The sequence below is a fragment of the Onychostruthus taczanowskii genome, unplaced genomic scaffold (genome assembly GCF_017590055.1).
Source record: "Onychostruthus taczanowskii isolate IOZ18803 unplaced genomic scaffold, ASM1759005v1 scaffold36, whole genome shotgun sequence".
Taxonomy (NCBI): domain Eukaryota; kingdom Metazoa; phylum Chordata; class Aves; order Passeriformes; family Passeridae; genus Onychostruthus; species Onychostruthus taczanowskii.
In genome coordinates this window covers 2947882-2961850 of record NW_024501015.1, presented here as the reverse complement: position 1 = coordinate 2961850, position 13969 = coordinate 2947882, and the positions used below count along the sequence as shown (strand labels likewise).

The window sequence follows — 13969 nt, the reverse complement described above, 5'->3', positions numbered from 1 at the left end:
TTTTTTTGGCTCACCTGCCTTTTTGTACATTTATTCTACTACTTCCAAAGGTAGGGAGAGCAAGGACCAGCACGAGCAAGTTCTGCAGAGGGTTAGAGATAGTCTCCTCATACTTGTACCACTGTAAGGCTGATTTCTATATTCCTCTTACTAAGCCTGTCCAAAGGAAATACAGCCCTGACAATATAAACCCCACAGTGGCACTACAGATGCAGACATTTAGTGGCAGATCAGGTTTGATTCCCTTTTGCACTTCCAGGAACTGAACACTGCTGTGACAGGTCAACTACTAGAACTTCTCATAGAACTCTTACAGGCAGACTCTCTGATGGAAGGACCCAGCTGATTGTCCCCAAGGTCTGGTCCCTTAGGATTGCAGATTATAAACACTGGTGTGTTTACTAGACAGAAGAGTGGAGGTCTGGCTGTTTTTGCAACAGCAATGGGATGAAGACAGGCTGGCTTAAAATTTGCTTTGGTTTCAAGTAATAATCTCACTACAAGGCTCTTTTTTTCTAGCATCTCAGAAATTTAGTCCAGGCCTGAAGATGAGTTTCTCATTCTTTCCTAGAGTTCTCCCAAATAGAGCTGGCATCTCCCATTACATGGACTGCAGGCTCCAACAAATCACAGGATACAGTAAACTGATCTGACTACTAAGTCTTACCCATAAGATCATATTTCTTCAAGTTTGTCACAACCTGGCAGGTAATCAGAAAGAAAATGCCCTTGCTCTTGAGCTTATGGGAGTTCAAGATATACAAAAAAGTCCTGAAGCCATTCCTGCTTGACATCACACAAACAGACTCAGTATCTGCAAGCAAGATAAACATATTCATAGTGGGAAAAAAATCTGTTAAACTAAAATATGCAAATGCTTTCAGGCTTGCATGTCGTTGATATTTTGGAAAGGTTTTGTGCGCCCACGATGTTTCTCCTTTCAAGGATGGTAGGGGACACGTCCAAATCGTTACCTCAGCAGCTGCTATTCCAAATGGTGCTCCACAGCCCTAGAAATGAACAGCACCAATTTCCTCAAGTACGTAGCAGTGAACAAATCTGTTCTGAAATGTTTACTCTGGAACAGTCTGATCATCAAGGATGTGGAAAGTCAGCATCAGCCTAAGTAACTGTTAGAACATAAATCCAGGATAACACTGTTCCTGTGATTGACATCTCTTGCAGTTACTTAACTGGTTTAAGCATAAGTCTACCTAAACCCAAGCCTAAGCACAGAAAAGCTTTACATCTGGGGGAAGACAGTACATGTGAGAAAGGAGGAGTAAACAAAAAGAAATCTATCTAAACTTTACTGACACAAAGCATGTAAACTGATTTAATAAAAAGAACCAAAAATGTATAAGACAAATTAGGATGCACTATTACACAAAACCAAAATAAGGTAAACTGTAGGAATGGAGGACAAAATACATCCTTTATATGAAGTCAAGTTTCAGTGAGGTCTGAGGAGGGACTGCAATGCATTCACTGATGAACAAAGAATGTTTCCTGATGAATCTTCTAGTTTTTTTCTATCTAGACTTCAATTTTATCCATGATAGTAGCTGAGTGGTTCCATTTTTCTGCCTAATTTCTTCCCAATTGTGAAACAGGTATTGTGAAGATTAGTTAAGTACCTACAGGGTGATGAAAAAAAAGAGTTTTTAAAGAAATCCTACAGTTACCAAGTTTTTAATGATATATTATAGTATTTCCGGTACTTTTGAAGTGAATATACTTCTTACAAACCCTAGACAGTGATGGAGTTTTCTTTTACAAAACACTTCCCTTTCAGACAAATTTATGTTCACTTATGCTTTCTAGATGCTTTGGGTGCTTTCAATCAATACACTACTGCCAGGAGTCAGTGTGCCATTTTCTAAAGCTGCTTAAGAAGTGGAGCTGAAAGCCTTTTCCTGTAAAGTGAAAGTAAATTACACTACTCAATTACACTTACAATCATTTTATATTGAGTTTTTCCTTACTTAATTTTTGAAAAGTCTATTTTCATAAGCTTATTATGCATATTGATAAGTCAAATAAATTCTTTTTTAAAAAATCAACCTGAACCAGACTCTCCCTCATTTTCATCGCTTAGGCTACAGTACTTGCCAATAACTGTGAATAATATAAATTTTAAATTACACTTTTCAGTGAATGTATTTATTACTGTCACATCTGAGCAAGAGGAAGCAATTGCAACACCAAGTGATGACACACACTCATCAAACCAAAAGAGATCAAGGGACCTAAAACAAACACAAGACAAAAAAGGTTTTCCACAAGCCAAAGTTCTCTGCAGTGACTCTTTAGAGAAAATGTGCCTCCTTCTTCTTGGTTAACAGAATTAAAGGAGAAATGGCTCATGGGGGGAAGCGAGCAAATGTCTGCTATTTTCCTAAACATTCTCATTCCTTTTAGTTTCTTAAACATACACACAGATTTTGATACATGTCATTAGCAAAAGTGTGCCAGTTTTTCACCATTTTGACTGTAGTTTACACATACTACCCTCATGCTCCTAGCATTTTTCAAATTACATGTTTTTTGTTCTCCCAACAGACATTTATTCTATATTTACACAGTTACCAACTTCTCTGTGGCTTTTTCACCTGATATCTATATAAGTGTATTGTCAGCACAAATGATACAGTAGTAATTATAATATCCTGTTCAACAACATTCAGCAAAGTAGACCTCCAGCCCTGACTGCACCTCTCACATGCCTATGAACACTTCTAACTAATAATGACCTGTTTTGTTTAGCAAGCTTTTACTCTGAAATTAATCATCTTTATCTTTGTTTCATCCTTTTGTAGTTAAACCATCATGTGAACAGCTCCTGGGCTAAACAACAAAAAACTAAATAAAAGGAGAAAAAAAACCTTGAAAATGGTAGGTTCAGTTTTAAATTTCTGATGCCAGGAATGCATTCTGTCTCTGAAAAAAGGTAGCAGTGAGCTTCCAAGAATATATCCAGCAGAAAGGAAAATGAAAGATGAGAAGCTTAGTGTTACTTAACAAATGAATATAATTAAGGGTGTATTTCTACACCTTTTAAGTCAATGATCTACATTACTATAACATAACTGAACAATGCTCAGGAATAGCTGTTCCAGAATAACTGTTCCATAATATACCCATGTTTGAAAGTTTTTTTTTTTTTTTCAGTATAGCTCTTACAATCTTTTTTAAAAATAGCTTTCATGTGCAAACAAGGCCATATATAACCTGTACACAATTGCCATATTTTGTAGTGCTAGAGGAAATCATACACTATGTGTTGATTTCTTAAGTTGCCAGTGCTTAAAGATTTACTGTTACATTAATCATTAAAAATAATACACTTAACTCTGATTTTGCACTTATACTTAATTTCTTCAGATTTATTTTTAAAATAAATGGTATAAGGCAATTTAATGGATTTGGGAGGAGAGTTTCATGGGTTTTCTTTCTTGGAGCTTATTGAAGGAACTAATCCATCAATTCTGAAAGGAAATAAAACAACTGTTCAGCAGTGTGCAAAAGCACTAGCCAGCCATGCTACCCAACAGCAGGCCCAGAAAACCTCATGTATTCACAATACTTCTTCAAATTGCAGGAGAAATCACTCAAACTGCTACAGGGAAAGCCACCACAGTGGTCACTCCAGGCACCGTGTGGATGGAAATGCAGCTCTTGGAGAGTTCCATAAAACCCTGAAACTTTGTACCATAGAAATGCAATTGTATCACATGTGGACCTAAAATGCCACCACAGGACAAGATAATTCTTCACTTTGACAGTCACCTGCTGGTTCAGTTGGAGGAAAAGGGGCAACAACCTAAGATTTTGTGGCCAGGGACTGATGCTATGCCTTGGAGCTCATCTGTTCATGTGCTCACTCAGAAACACCAGGTAAGGCCTGAACCCAGCATTCAACATTTTGCAGCAGGCCTTCTCTCTCCCATGCTTATTGCACTCATCCACTACCAAAATGACAGCAATTCTACATTAAAAAACCATACATTCCCACCCTGGTAAATACCATGGGCTGATACAGCAATCTGCTTTGTAAAGAGAGTTCAGGGTCCTGATTCTTCTTTCTGTACAACCAAAATAAAAACATCTGTTTTTTGTCTACAGTAACTTTGTGAATACTCACCAGTATAACTTCTTACCTCCATCCTCCAGCTAAGTTTATTTCTCAATGGCTTGCTGATTTAATGCTGGTTTTAGTGTCATAATGCAACAGGAGAAAAAAGCACACCTGTCATTTGCTATTTCCATGGATTAATATATCTTCCAGCCTTAAATTTCAACCATGACAGTCACTTCAATTTCATTATTTATAGTTATCTCTAAACTTGAGCAAAATTTCCAACATACACCAATACAATAGAGATGAAGGAGCATGAGGAATCTTAGAATTGAAATTTGTCTATCCATTTTTTGTTAAGCCATCAAAGGGTTCAATATTCTTTCAGTAAATACATTTGTCAACATGAAACATTCTAACCACATGCCCCAGATTGCAAAATAAAACAAATAGAGAGCTATCACATCATGATGCTAAAAGCTGTCCATCACCTTGGTTTATCTGGCAGAAGATCAGGTGTTATGGAGAGTATGCTCCCTCAAGAAGCAGGTATTTATAGAAATTTAAGTCTTGTACATAATCCTTGGAAATTCGTCACCAGTGAACTTACATACATACATACATATATATATATATATAAAATAAATCAGTTTAATATTAAATAAGCCATGTACTTGGATGAGGGGAGTTTTACCACATAGCTTATAATAATTTGTCCCGTCGTAACAGCAGATGCCACTTTAATGGAAACTGCATAAAAATACTCAGAAAAGCAGCTACCCCGTCCAGTAGCTGCTGATTTACTAACTCAATGAAGTGGGAACAGAAGGGACCAAGCAGCTTGAAGAGTCAGGACTTAAAACCTTGTCTTCATAAAGGGTTTTTCATCAACAAACCAAATCTTCTACAAATAATTTATTTAGCTTTATTACACTTCTGTGAATTACAAAAATTTGATTGCAACATTCAGTTTTTTTTGTTAAGCCCTAAATCTTGGAGCTTTGAGGAACTGTATATGAAAAATTCTGTTCTAGCTCTTGAAAGTCCATTAATTGCTAGCCTTAATATTGGAATCAGTAAGAATGAAATGTGATCCAGCTGTAGTTGATCATAAATCCAGCTGGTTCATGTATTCACAAGGCAAAGGAGAAGAGGGAAAAAGTCTTTCAATCAAGACAAGAAAGGGAGCTTGAGACAAATTTATATACTTTTCAATACAGCACATGATTAGTACGATTTTTCCTATCAGGTCTCCTTGTAACACAGTGCAGGTTTTGGTTTTGTTTTTAACCTGCAAAATATAACATCAGCATTCCATATTTTAAACTTGCCCCCAATTTTTCTTCTCTTTTAGGAGCCCTTGGCTTTAGAACTCAGGACCCAGAAGCAAAGGTGTGCTGACTCAGCAGCAGTAACTCTACCAGATAAGAACAGCAACGACAGGTCAGATCAGTAGATTATCTCCCACAGTGACTATCAGTGGATACATAAGGAAGTGTTAAAGAATACAGCAGCTTTATAGCGTACATATTTCACCAGCTTTCCAGCTTACATACAGCTCAGGGACTTCAGGCAGGGCTGCTATCATTGTGCTTAACAGCAGTAGATGGATCTTTCTCCTGCGAAGTTATCCAAATGTGCTAACAGCCTGGATCAGCCACCAGCTTCTCTAATTTTCCATGCCAAAGAGGTCCACAGTCAATGTTATGTCTCTGTTCTAGGCAGTGCCTAACTCTCAACATCAGGAGAGGATATGGTTTGCTATTAAGTTGTACATGCTTATACACACTGTAACTGCTTAAAAATGGGACACGCAAGGGCTGGCATTGTCTGTGCAGCCACAGCACTGTGGAATGTGCCAAAATATTACAGCACTACATGCACAGAAAGGTAGGGTTCAGCCACACAAAAAGTGGCACTCAACTGGCTTTAACAGCAACCATATCAATGCCTCTGAGAAGCTGAAAATTGAGAATTGTATGAAAATTGAGAGTCTGGGTCTCTCATGCTCCCCCCATCCTTTCCTCTTTCCTTTGAGGAAATTTGATTTAGTTTATTGGGGAATTAAGGTGGAATCAGTGCAGCTTCAGACAGCAGAAAAATATGACAGCAAATATCCACGACTTTTGATGGCACACTTAATGCTGAAAGAGCTCTTAGGCTTCTTTTGCTTTTGACCACAGCACACATCCTCTGGCACACAGCCACTGCTGGAGAAGAACTCCTTCTCCAGGGAACTTCTGCCTGCCTTTGCAATGGTTGTGCCCCATATGCCTTTACATGATGTGTACTTGCCATTTTTCTTCCTTGTCAGACATGAAGCCAAACATTGAACCAATTGATCTGTCAAGATAAGACAAATTTTTAGCAATTAAACATCTGCTCAACAACTGAGCTGCATTTACAAACTGAGATCTCCATCTCTCCTAACATCCATTTTTGTTCCATGACAAAACAAAAAGTGTAACACCATAAACACACCACTTCATCTAAAAGCTACAAGTAATGCTTAAGCAGCCAACAAGAAGAAGAGAAGGAAGAAGAGGAACAGCTACATGACAAGCTTGTGAGAAGAAACTGAGAAATGTGACTTGACACAGGTCAGAGCAGGTGACACGTGATTTACTGATGATAAGACAGTCCCCACCTAGTACCTTCTACACTGTCAGTAATAGCACCACACTGGAAACACCTTGTCTCTGTGGAATTGTACTGCCTGATAAAGATATCCTCAGAACAGATATCTTATTTACTGAACTGATCCTTTTGTGATGACCTTGATCAATAATACCAGAAGCGAGACATGTGTTACTTGTGTATTCTTCTGAATTTTAAAAACCCTTTAACTTCACCTTACCTTACCAAGTACATCAGCCTGCACTGTCAAGTTTCATTGGCAAACTTTGAAGTGTGTTAATGTTATGAGAGCACTATTGCAACATCAGTTCCCTTCTGCAGGGATACACTCACCCTCCAGCCCTAGGATTTAGACTATTGCTGAGTAAAACAGGGTGATGAAACAATTACTGCTGAATTCTGCATGATTCATAGTTGGTAATAACCACCTCCAAATGCAACATTCAAATTTACATTCTCATAATCAAAGGTCAGAAAAAGACAGCAAGAATGGGTCATTATTCATAGCAGTTAAAACTATACATTTACACTAGATACTGTATAATTCTTAGACAAACTGTGACTACACCTGTAAAAAATGTGATATTTACAGAATTACAGATTTATAGCTTCTTGTATAAATCCTGCTACATTCCCCTGCAACAAAAGCTTTTTTGTGCAATATAAATGTGCCATTCCCTAACACAGAGTTCTCCAAATATTTAATCTCCTCAGTATGTCTTCCTTTGGGAGAAGAGAAGAACGAGTGACAACAGACTGGCTCCCCAGCATGGGAACAGCTTCTGCCAGCATTCAGTGCTGTAAGCGAGGCCAATCCAGCCAGTGCTGCCCTTTAGCCAAAGGTATGTATATAAACAAATTAGCTTTGAAAAAAGGTGTTTTTTTTTTTTTTTCTAAAACCCCAGGTTTAAGACTTACCTATGTACCACTATAGCCAAATCATTATGATTTCAGACATATAAAACATCATGGACATGGAGATACAAGAGGCCTCATTATAACATTCACCAAAGTAAAAATATTCCTGCCTACAATCACTCAGCATTTGGCATATGTAAGCTTCCTTAGAACCATCAAACAGGAGGCAAGAACTCCAATGGAACGGATGTCCAAAAAGGTCATGAGCATGACAGCATGAAAGACTGTTCACCTGATCCTCCACATATGTCTGTGAGACAGGCAGATCCCTAAGAAGAACAAGACTTTTGCTTTACAAAGCATGAGTGATTATAAGCTAAATTGTGAAGCAGACATGCATTGTACCAGTTTTCAGGCTATTTTATTCTCAATAATCACAGCCTACATGGTCAGTAACTAACTGTTGAATCAATCACTACATTAGAATGGAGTACTATGGCATTTTTTTTCTTTTTGAATTTTTATTATTTTTAGTAAGAATGGTGAGTTCTTTGTAATCATCAAATACAAAAGACTTCAGCTTTAATTTAGAGCTAGAACACCCTGGCCAGCAGAAGCTTGGCATGAGGAACAGAAATAAAGAAACCCATTATTGCCCTTTTAAAAATCAAAAGCAGCACCTTATCAGCATAACGACAGCATGATTTCAATAGCTTTCGTGTGCCAGTTTCACAACACTATTTCTATTAAATCATTAAGAATAAACATCTATTTTCATTTATTAATCTTTTTCCCAATTAGAATCTCTCTGAATCTCTGTACAATAGTAATTTCATTTCTTCCCACTTGCTTGCATCTTAATTAAAATCGGTCCATGTTGACTTTCATTTTTATAATATATCTGCCTATTTCACATCATAGCACCTTCATGACCCCCAGAGAGTCATGAGCCTTTAATATTTTATTTTGACCTTGTTAAGTCACTAGAATCATCAAAGATTTTTCTTCTTCCCTTGATAAGCATTTTTTAATCCTTCTCAAAAAGTAGAGGGTGTGTAAAAACCCACAGTTGAGAACTATGCTTTCTTTAAACTACTCATGCTCATTTATTTAAAAAAACCCAACAATTTGCTGCCTTTCAATTTATTACAAGTATTAGTTTATGAACCATAAAAGTAATTATTAATTAATAAGGGTCAGTTCTTAAATGATACTTAAAGGTATTTTCCTCTGATCTTTGAGACACAAAAATGTTTCACTTTCAATTAAAAAAAATACCATCAATAATTGGTGACTTTACTTTGTAACAGTCTTCTATACAGTACTTGAGTTTGCAACAGGAGGGGACTGAGGGGAGAAGCAGCTATCTTTCATTAGAGCAGTGGACCCAACTGAAAAGTAAAAATGCCCTGAGAAAACGCACAAGCCCTTCTCAGCCTGTAGCAGAAAGCTTGCCTTTGTGTTTTAACTCCATCCCCTGCTCTACTGACAGGTATTACTCAAAATGCTTACAGCACAAGAAGAAGCACCAATTCAGATGGGAAGCAGAAAGGTGCTGAGCTATCCCTTCAGCCTAACACCTGCAAACTTGTCTTTGGAGCTCAAAGAAGAAACAAAATACTGGGTACACTGGCACACGCATTTACATATTTGCCTTGGGTTCCAACCTGAATTCCTGCAGTATTACCACTCTCACAGCACAGGCTCAGGCTCATGCAAAGGTTTTGGCACAATCTGAGTCCTACTGTCAGAGGCAGCCTGGCTACACATTGTCATTTATCAGGCTTATCGGTGTGGACCCTTACCTGACAGACAGCCCAAGCTATCTAACCCACCCACCTGCCACAGTGAGGGTATCTGGCATAAGACTTCTCAAGCAGAATGGCAGCTTTAAAAGCCAGCTGGCATTTATGGCCACATTGTACTAACTTTGGATGGCACAACTGCATGAAGAAGTACAGTGCTTAGAAATACCTCTGCACTGAGCCTAGGTGGGAAATAGTGCCTAGAAATTCCTCTGCACTGAGCCCAGGTGGGAAACAGTGCCTAGAAATACCTCTGCACTGAGCCTAGGTGGCAAACACACTGCATTTCTTGCTTCTTTGAGAAGCAAAGCAGGCTACCCACAAAGGTCTCTTCACTCAAGCTTCTATTTACATTCCAGAAAGTCGAGTCTCAAGTTCATCAATTCTGTATAATCAGTATTTGGCTACTGGGTGGAGGAAACTGGAGGCTGCTAGTGACCAAGTGGGAGAGGTGGATTGTTTGCCAGGAAAAAGCCAAGAAGTTTCAGTAACAGCAGAGAAGTTTTTAAAAAGAAAGATTATAATGAGTGAGAATAAGGGTCAATACTAAGATGGGCACTGGTAAGGGAATGTCTATTTTAAGAAGACTGCAGCATGAAGAAAAGTATAAAAACATGTACAGTTTTCTTTAGAGGATAGGAGACAGAGAAAAGATGCTGCTTGCAGTTAAATCAGCACTTCATCTTGGGAGAAGAGCAAAATTTAGGGGTTTGCAATGAATACAGCTAATAGATCACCTGGGTATGTGTTAAAGAAGAGATTACAGGAAAGTAAAGTGGAATTCCCAGTGGAAGTAATTAAAAGATCAGCTTTTTATACTGTGTGCAGATTTATTTAAGGTCCAAAAAGGAATACTTAATGTAATTGCTTACCATGCCCCCTTCTTCACCCAGAATATTACCCTTCTTTCTCCCCCAGCCGCTTCAAACACAACAGCTGGTAGTCAGGGCAGCTTAAGTTCTGTTACCAAAAGCAGAGAACTTGAAGAAATGATATATGAAGAAATACAATACAAATACCCATGGCTCTCCTGTAGATTTTTCTACCAGTGAATGCCAGCTTACTGAAAAAAGTCCTTCATAAGCTTCTGTCAGATGGGAACCTCATATTATTGAACCTATAATTAGCAGCCTCACAGTGGCTCTTGAGATGAGCACACAGACCACAGACACAAGCTCTGAAGGAGGGACTGGTCCTCCAGCTGTGAAATCAAAGGAGTAACAGCCTCTTAAGCATGAATATTTGCTTTACAATCAGTGGATAGTTGAAGTCATAGCCCTCCATGCATGTTAGCTCCCCATCTGTACAACACTTACAGTTCACCACCCTGCCATGACACTGGGCAGGTAGTCCTTATAAATAATTACTCCAGAACAGAACCAGATTCTGACCTTTAATGTAGACACAAGATCAAGTGAAGACTATAAATCGCACTTGTACATTTACAGAAATATAAGTGGGCAAGCCGAATATCTACACTATAAAATTCTTGGGCAGCTTCCTCACAATGACTATATTTGAACTGTTTAACTTTCTCATTGACATGAATTGGCAGGAATTGAAGCAGAAGTGCTACATCACAAATGGTCACTTGTAGTAACACATTCTTGAGCTTTGGCAGCATTAGTAAGTAGTGGTAGAGCTGAGTTCTGCAGCATGGTATTCTGTTAACAACCTCAAAATTCATTTCCTTCTTGTATTAGTAGAATGTACAGTGGTAGTATAACCTCCCCTCTTCTGTGGAATAGAAATAATTATACTATTTGGAAATCTTCATATTGGCATGTTAAGCATACATATAAATTCTACCAAACTAAATTTTAAGGCAAGACTGTTTGTTTAGACCATGCAAACAAATTGCTGTAAGACTTGTTGAGTTCTGAGAACTTAAACCACAGACAGCCAGAATACAGCTGCACAAAGTCAGATATGGTGTGTCTGCTAATATTGGCAACTTTATCATGCTGCAGCAAATTTAACTGCTGGTTAGTATATGCATAGAAGAAATATAGATTGAATAAACTGGAGCAAAACCAAAAAAACATTCCAAGGTCCTAAGTTATGAAAGTCAAGGTCACTCATTGCTTTACAGAGTACTTGACAGTATTTATTAGTTGTACTGCTGTGGCACCTAAGAGCCCCAGGCATGGGCCAAGGCTCAGCTGTGCTCACGCTTGCAAAAATACAAAACAAAAGACAAACCACAAACCATTGTAGGCCATAGCTAAGGGCTTCATACAAAGCAGGGTACTGTCATGTGTCAACTCCTGATGTGCATCTTTTAATGATGTACAGCTAAAGCCTAGATCTCAGTTCCTTGGCTGGATGTTATTTTTAGCACTAGATTTACCTGATGAGCAGGAGGCCACCTGGAGTTGGATGACATCAATTGCTCACACCAAGGATGTAGCTGAACTCCCACTCTTCCCTGAATTTCAGGCCTTTGAACCAACTCTGCAGGGGATGCACATCTCTCAATTCACAAGAAGGATCCTGAAGCCCAGATTTAGTAAAGCCAGAGGAGATTCAGAGGTATGCATTCAGCATCCTTCTACAGACACTGCAGCAGTAAGAAAGACCGTGAGATTCATTGAGCAAGGGAGCTACACACTTTCTCCAAGCTTGGGGCATGCTTTGGCAGCTTAATGGTTAAAGCACCAAGGAAGAGAGTCAGAGGTTCCAGTCTGGGCTGTTAAAGTTGTTTCTGGTTTTATCACACAACTTAGATGTAAAATTATACAAATGATGCATAAAATAAAACCACATTGCCCAGATGAGTACCTTCACTAATAAGCCATAAAGTTGGCTGGATTCTTGCTTATTTTCATTTTGGTCTTGCAAATCTTGCATGGTGAATATGAGCACAAGGCAGAATTTCTCATGCCTACTTCATTCAGGTGCTTTTGAGTCAAGGCAATAGGGGCTTGCAATGTTTGTGGGTTTTTGTTAAAACTCTTAAAAAAATGTTTTTAGGACCTAGCTCTTTCTTCAGATCTGTTTGTAAGTGTTGAACACTGGAGCAGTGGCATAGAATATGTTGTGTAAATTATGTACATTGTCTTTAAAAAAACCGTAGCTGCTCATTGGCCTTTACATTTATTTATATTTTGCTAGAGTTGTATTGATAGTCAGAGGAGCTTGTCTGCTGTTCACAGCACATATTGCTATGTTTAAGAAATGTTCCTAAAAATCTCCGTCTGGCACCTCAAATAAAACACTGAGTCACAAGTCCCTTGAACCCCTAAGTTGTTCATGCTTCTATTTACTCGTTCAGCCTACTGAAATGCCAGGATGTTACTCTCAGCCAATTTCTCATAACTCAAATATTACAGTAACTGCTCGTGAGCTAAGCAGCAGGCAGTGGTACTCTTGTATCACTGCTTTCAATTTCAGGTTGCCTGGGTTAAAAACGCACCGTAACTTTTCTGTCTTCCTGCGGGTCTGCAGCGCAGCCAGCCCCGCACCGTGAGCGGGGCAGAGCGCTGCACCGCACCGCCTCCCTCCCAGCATCCCCAAAACCCCGAGCAGGCACAAGCGCCTCACACCCGCGGCGGAAACCCTGGGGCAGTCCGTCACCTGGAGCATTTTTAATCTGGATCGGGAATTTAATTGTTCCCAGTCCTGCAGAAGTACTGAAAACGCGAGGTGTGCCACAACACCCACCAAGCGGCACGCCTGGCAACCCCCGCCCGCCCCAGAGCACCACGACGCTCCGGGGCGCGAAACGGGGCCCGTCCTGTACCGCGGGGACCACGGCAGAGGATGCGCGTTGGTCCTGGCATGCCCTCCTCACCCCGAGCCCCGCGGCTCCCGGCAGCTCCCGGTACCGCGCCGGGCACGGGGCCGCGGGCGCGCCCCTTCCCGAGCCAGGAGGGATGCTGCTGCCCCGGCGAGGGAGCCGGGCGCGGGGCTCCCTACTCCTTCACCCCGCACAAAGGCACGGCAGGGCGGCGGGGAGGCGAACCGGGCCCCGCCGCGCTTCCCCCGTCCCGGCTTGCCCCTTCGGTGCCGCCTGAGGGACAGCTGACCCCGGGCAGTGGCATCGCCGCCCCGGGGGAGCGCCCGGCGGGGCTCGGGGAGCGCCTGCCGCGCGGTCGGGGCGAGCGGGACGGCGAGGCGCTCTGCAGACAGGTAGATCCCTGCTAAAATGGAGGGAGGGGAGAAATGCGGCGCTCGCTGGAGAAACTTACCGGAGGAAACCGACGAGCCGGACAAACTGGAGTTGCTGGATGCGGCCATGGTCCCTCCTCCTCGCCCCTTAGCTGCGAGCCCCGCGTCGGCCCCCGCTGCTGTCCGGCCGCCGCTGCCGCCAGCCCATCGCAAAGTGCCGGAGCCGCGCCGCGCCGAGCCGCCGCCGCAGCCCGCGCTCGGCTCCCCGCGCCGCCGGGGAGCAGGAGGCGGCGGCGACCCGCCGAGGCGCTGCCGGCCGCGCTCCGGGGCTGGGCGAAGCCGCTCGGCAGGTCAGGCAAAGGGCCCCGCGGCGCTTCCAGCGCCTCTCTCCGCCCTGGGGAGCAGGGCTTACCTTGTGACGGGGACGCGAGAGCCGCCCTGCCAGCGCCTTCCCTCGCCTCCTCCCTTCCCTTCCCGTCCC

General features: G+C 41.4%; 1 protein-coding gene across 1 annotated transcript in view; it reads right to left on the bottom strand.

The window, feature by feature from the left end:
- The window catches only part of CHN2 (chimerin 2), a 159586-nt gene extending 145705 nt beyond the window's left edge, over positions 1 to 13881 (bottom strand). Inside the window, exon 1 of the mRNA XM_041411572.1 lies at positions 13569 to 13881. Coding sequence (XP_041267506.1) covers positions 13569 to 13617 — 49 coding nt within the window. The 5' untranslated portion in view covers positions 13618 to 13881. The remainder of the gene's footprint in view (positions 1 to 13568) is intronic.
- Between the last annotated feature and the right edge of the window lie 88 nt (positions 13882 to 13969).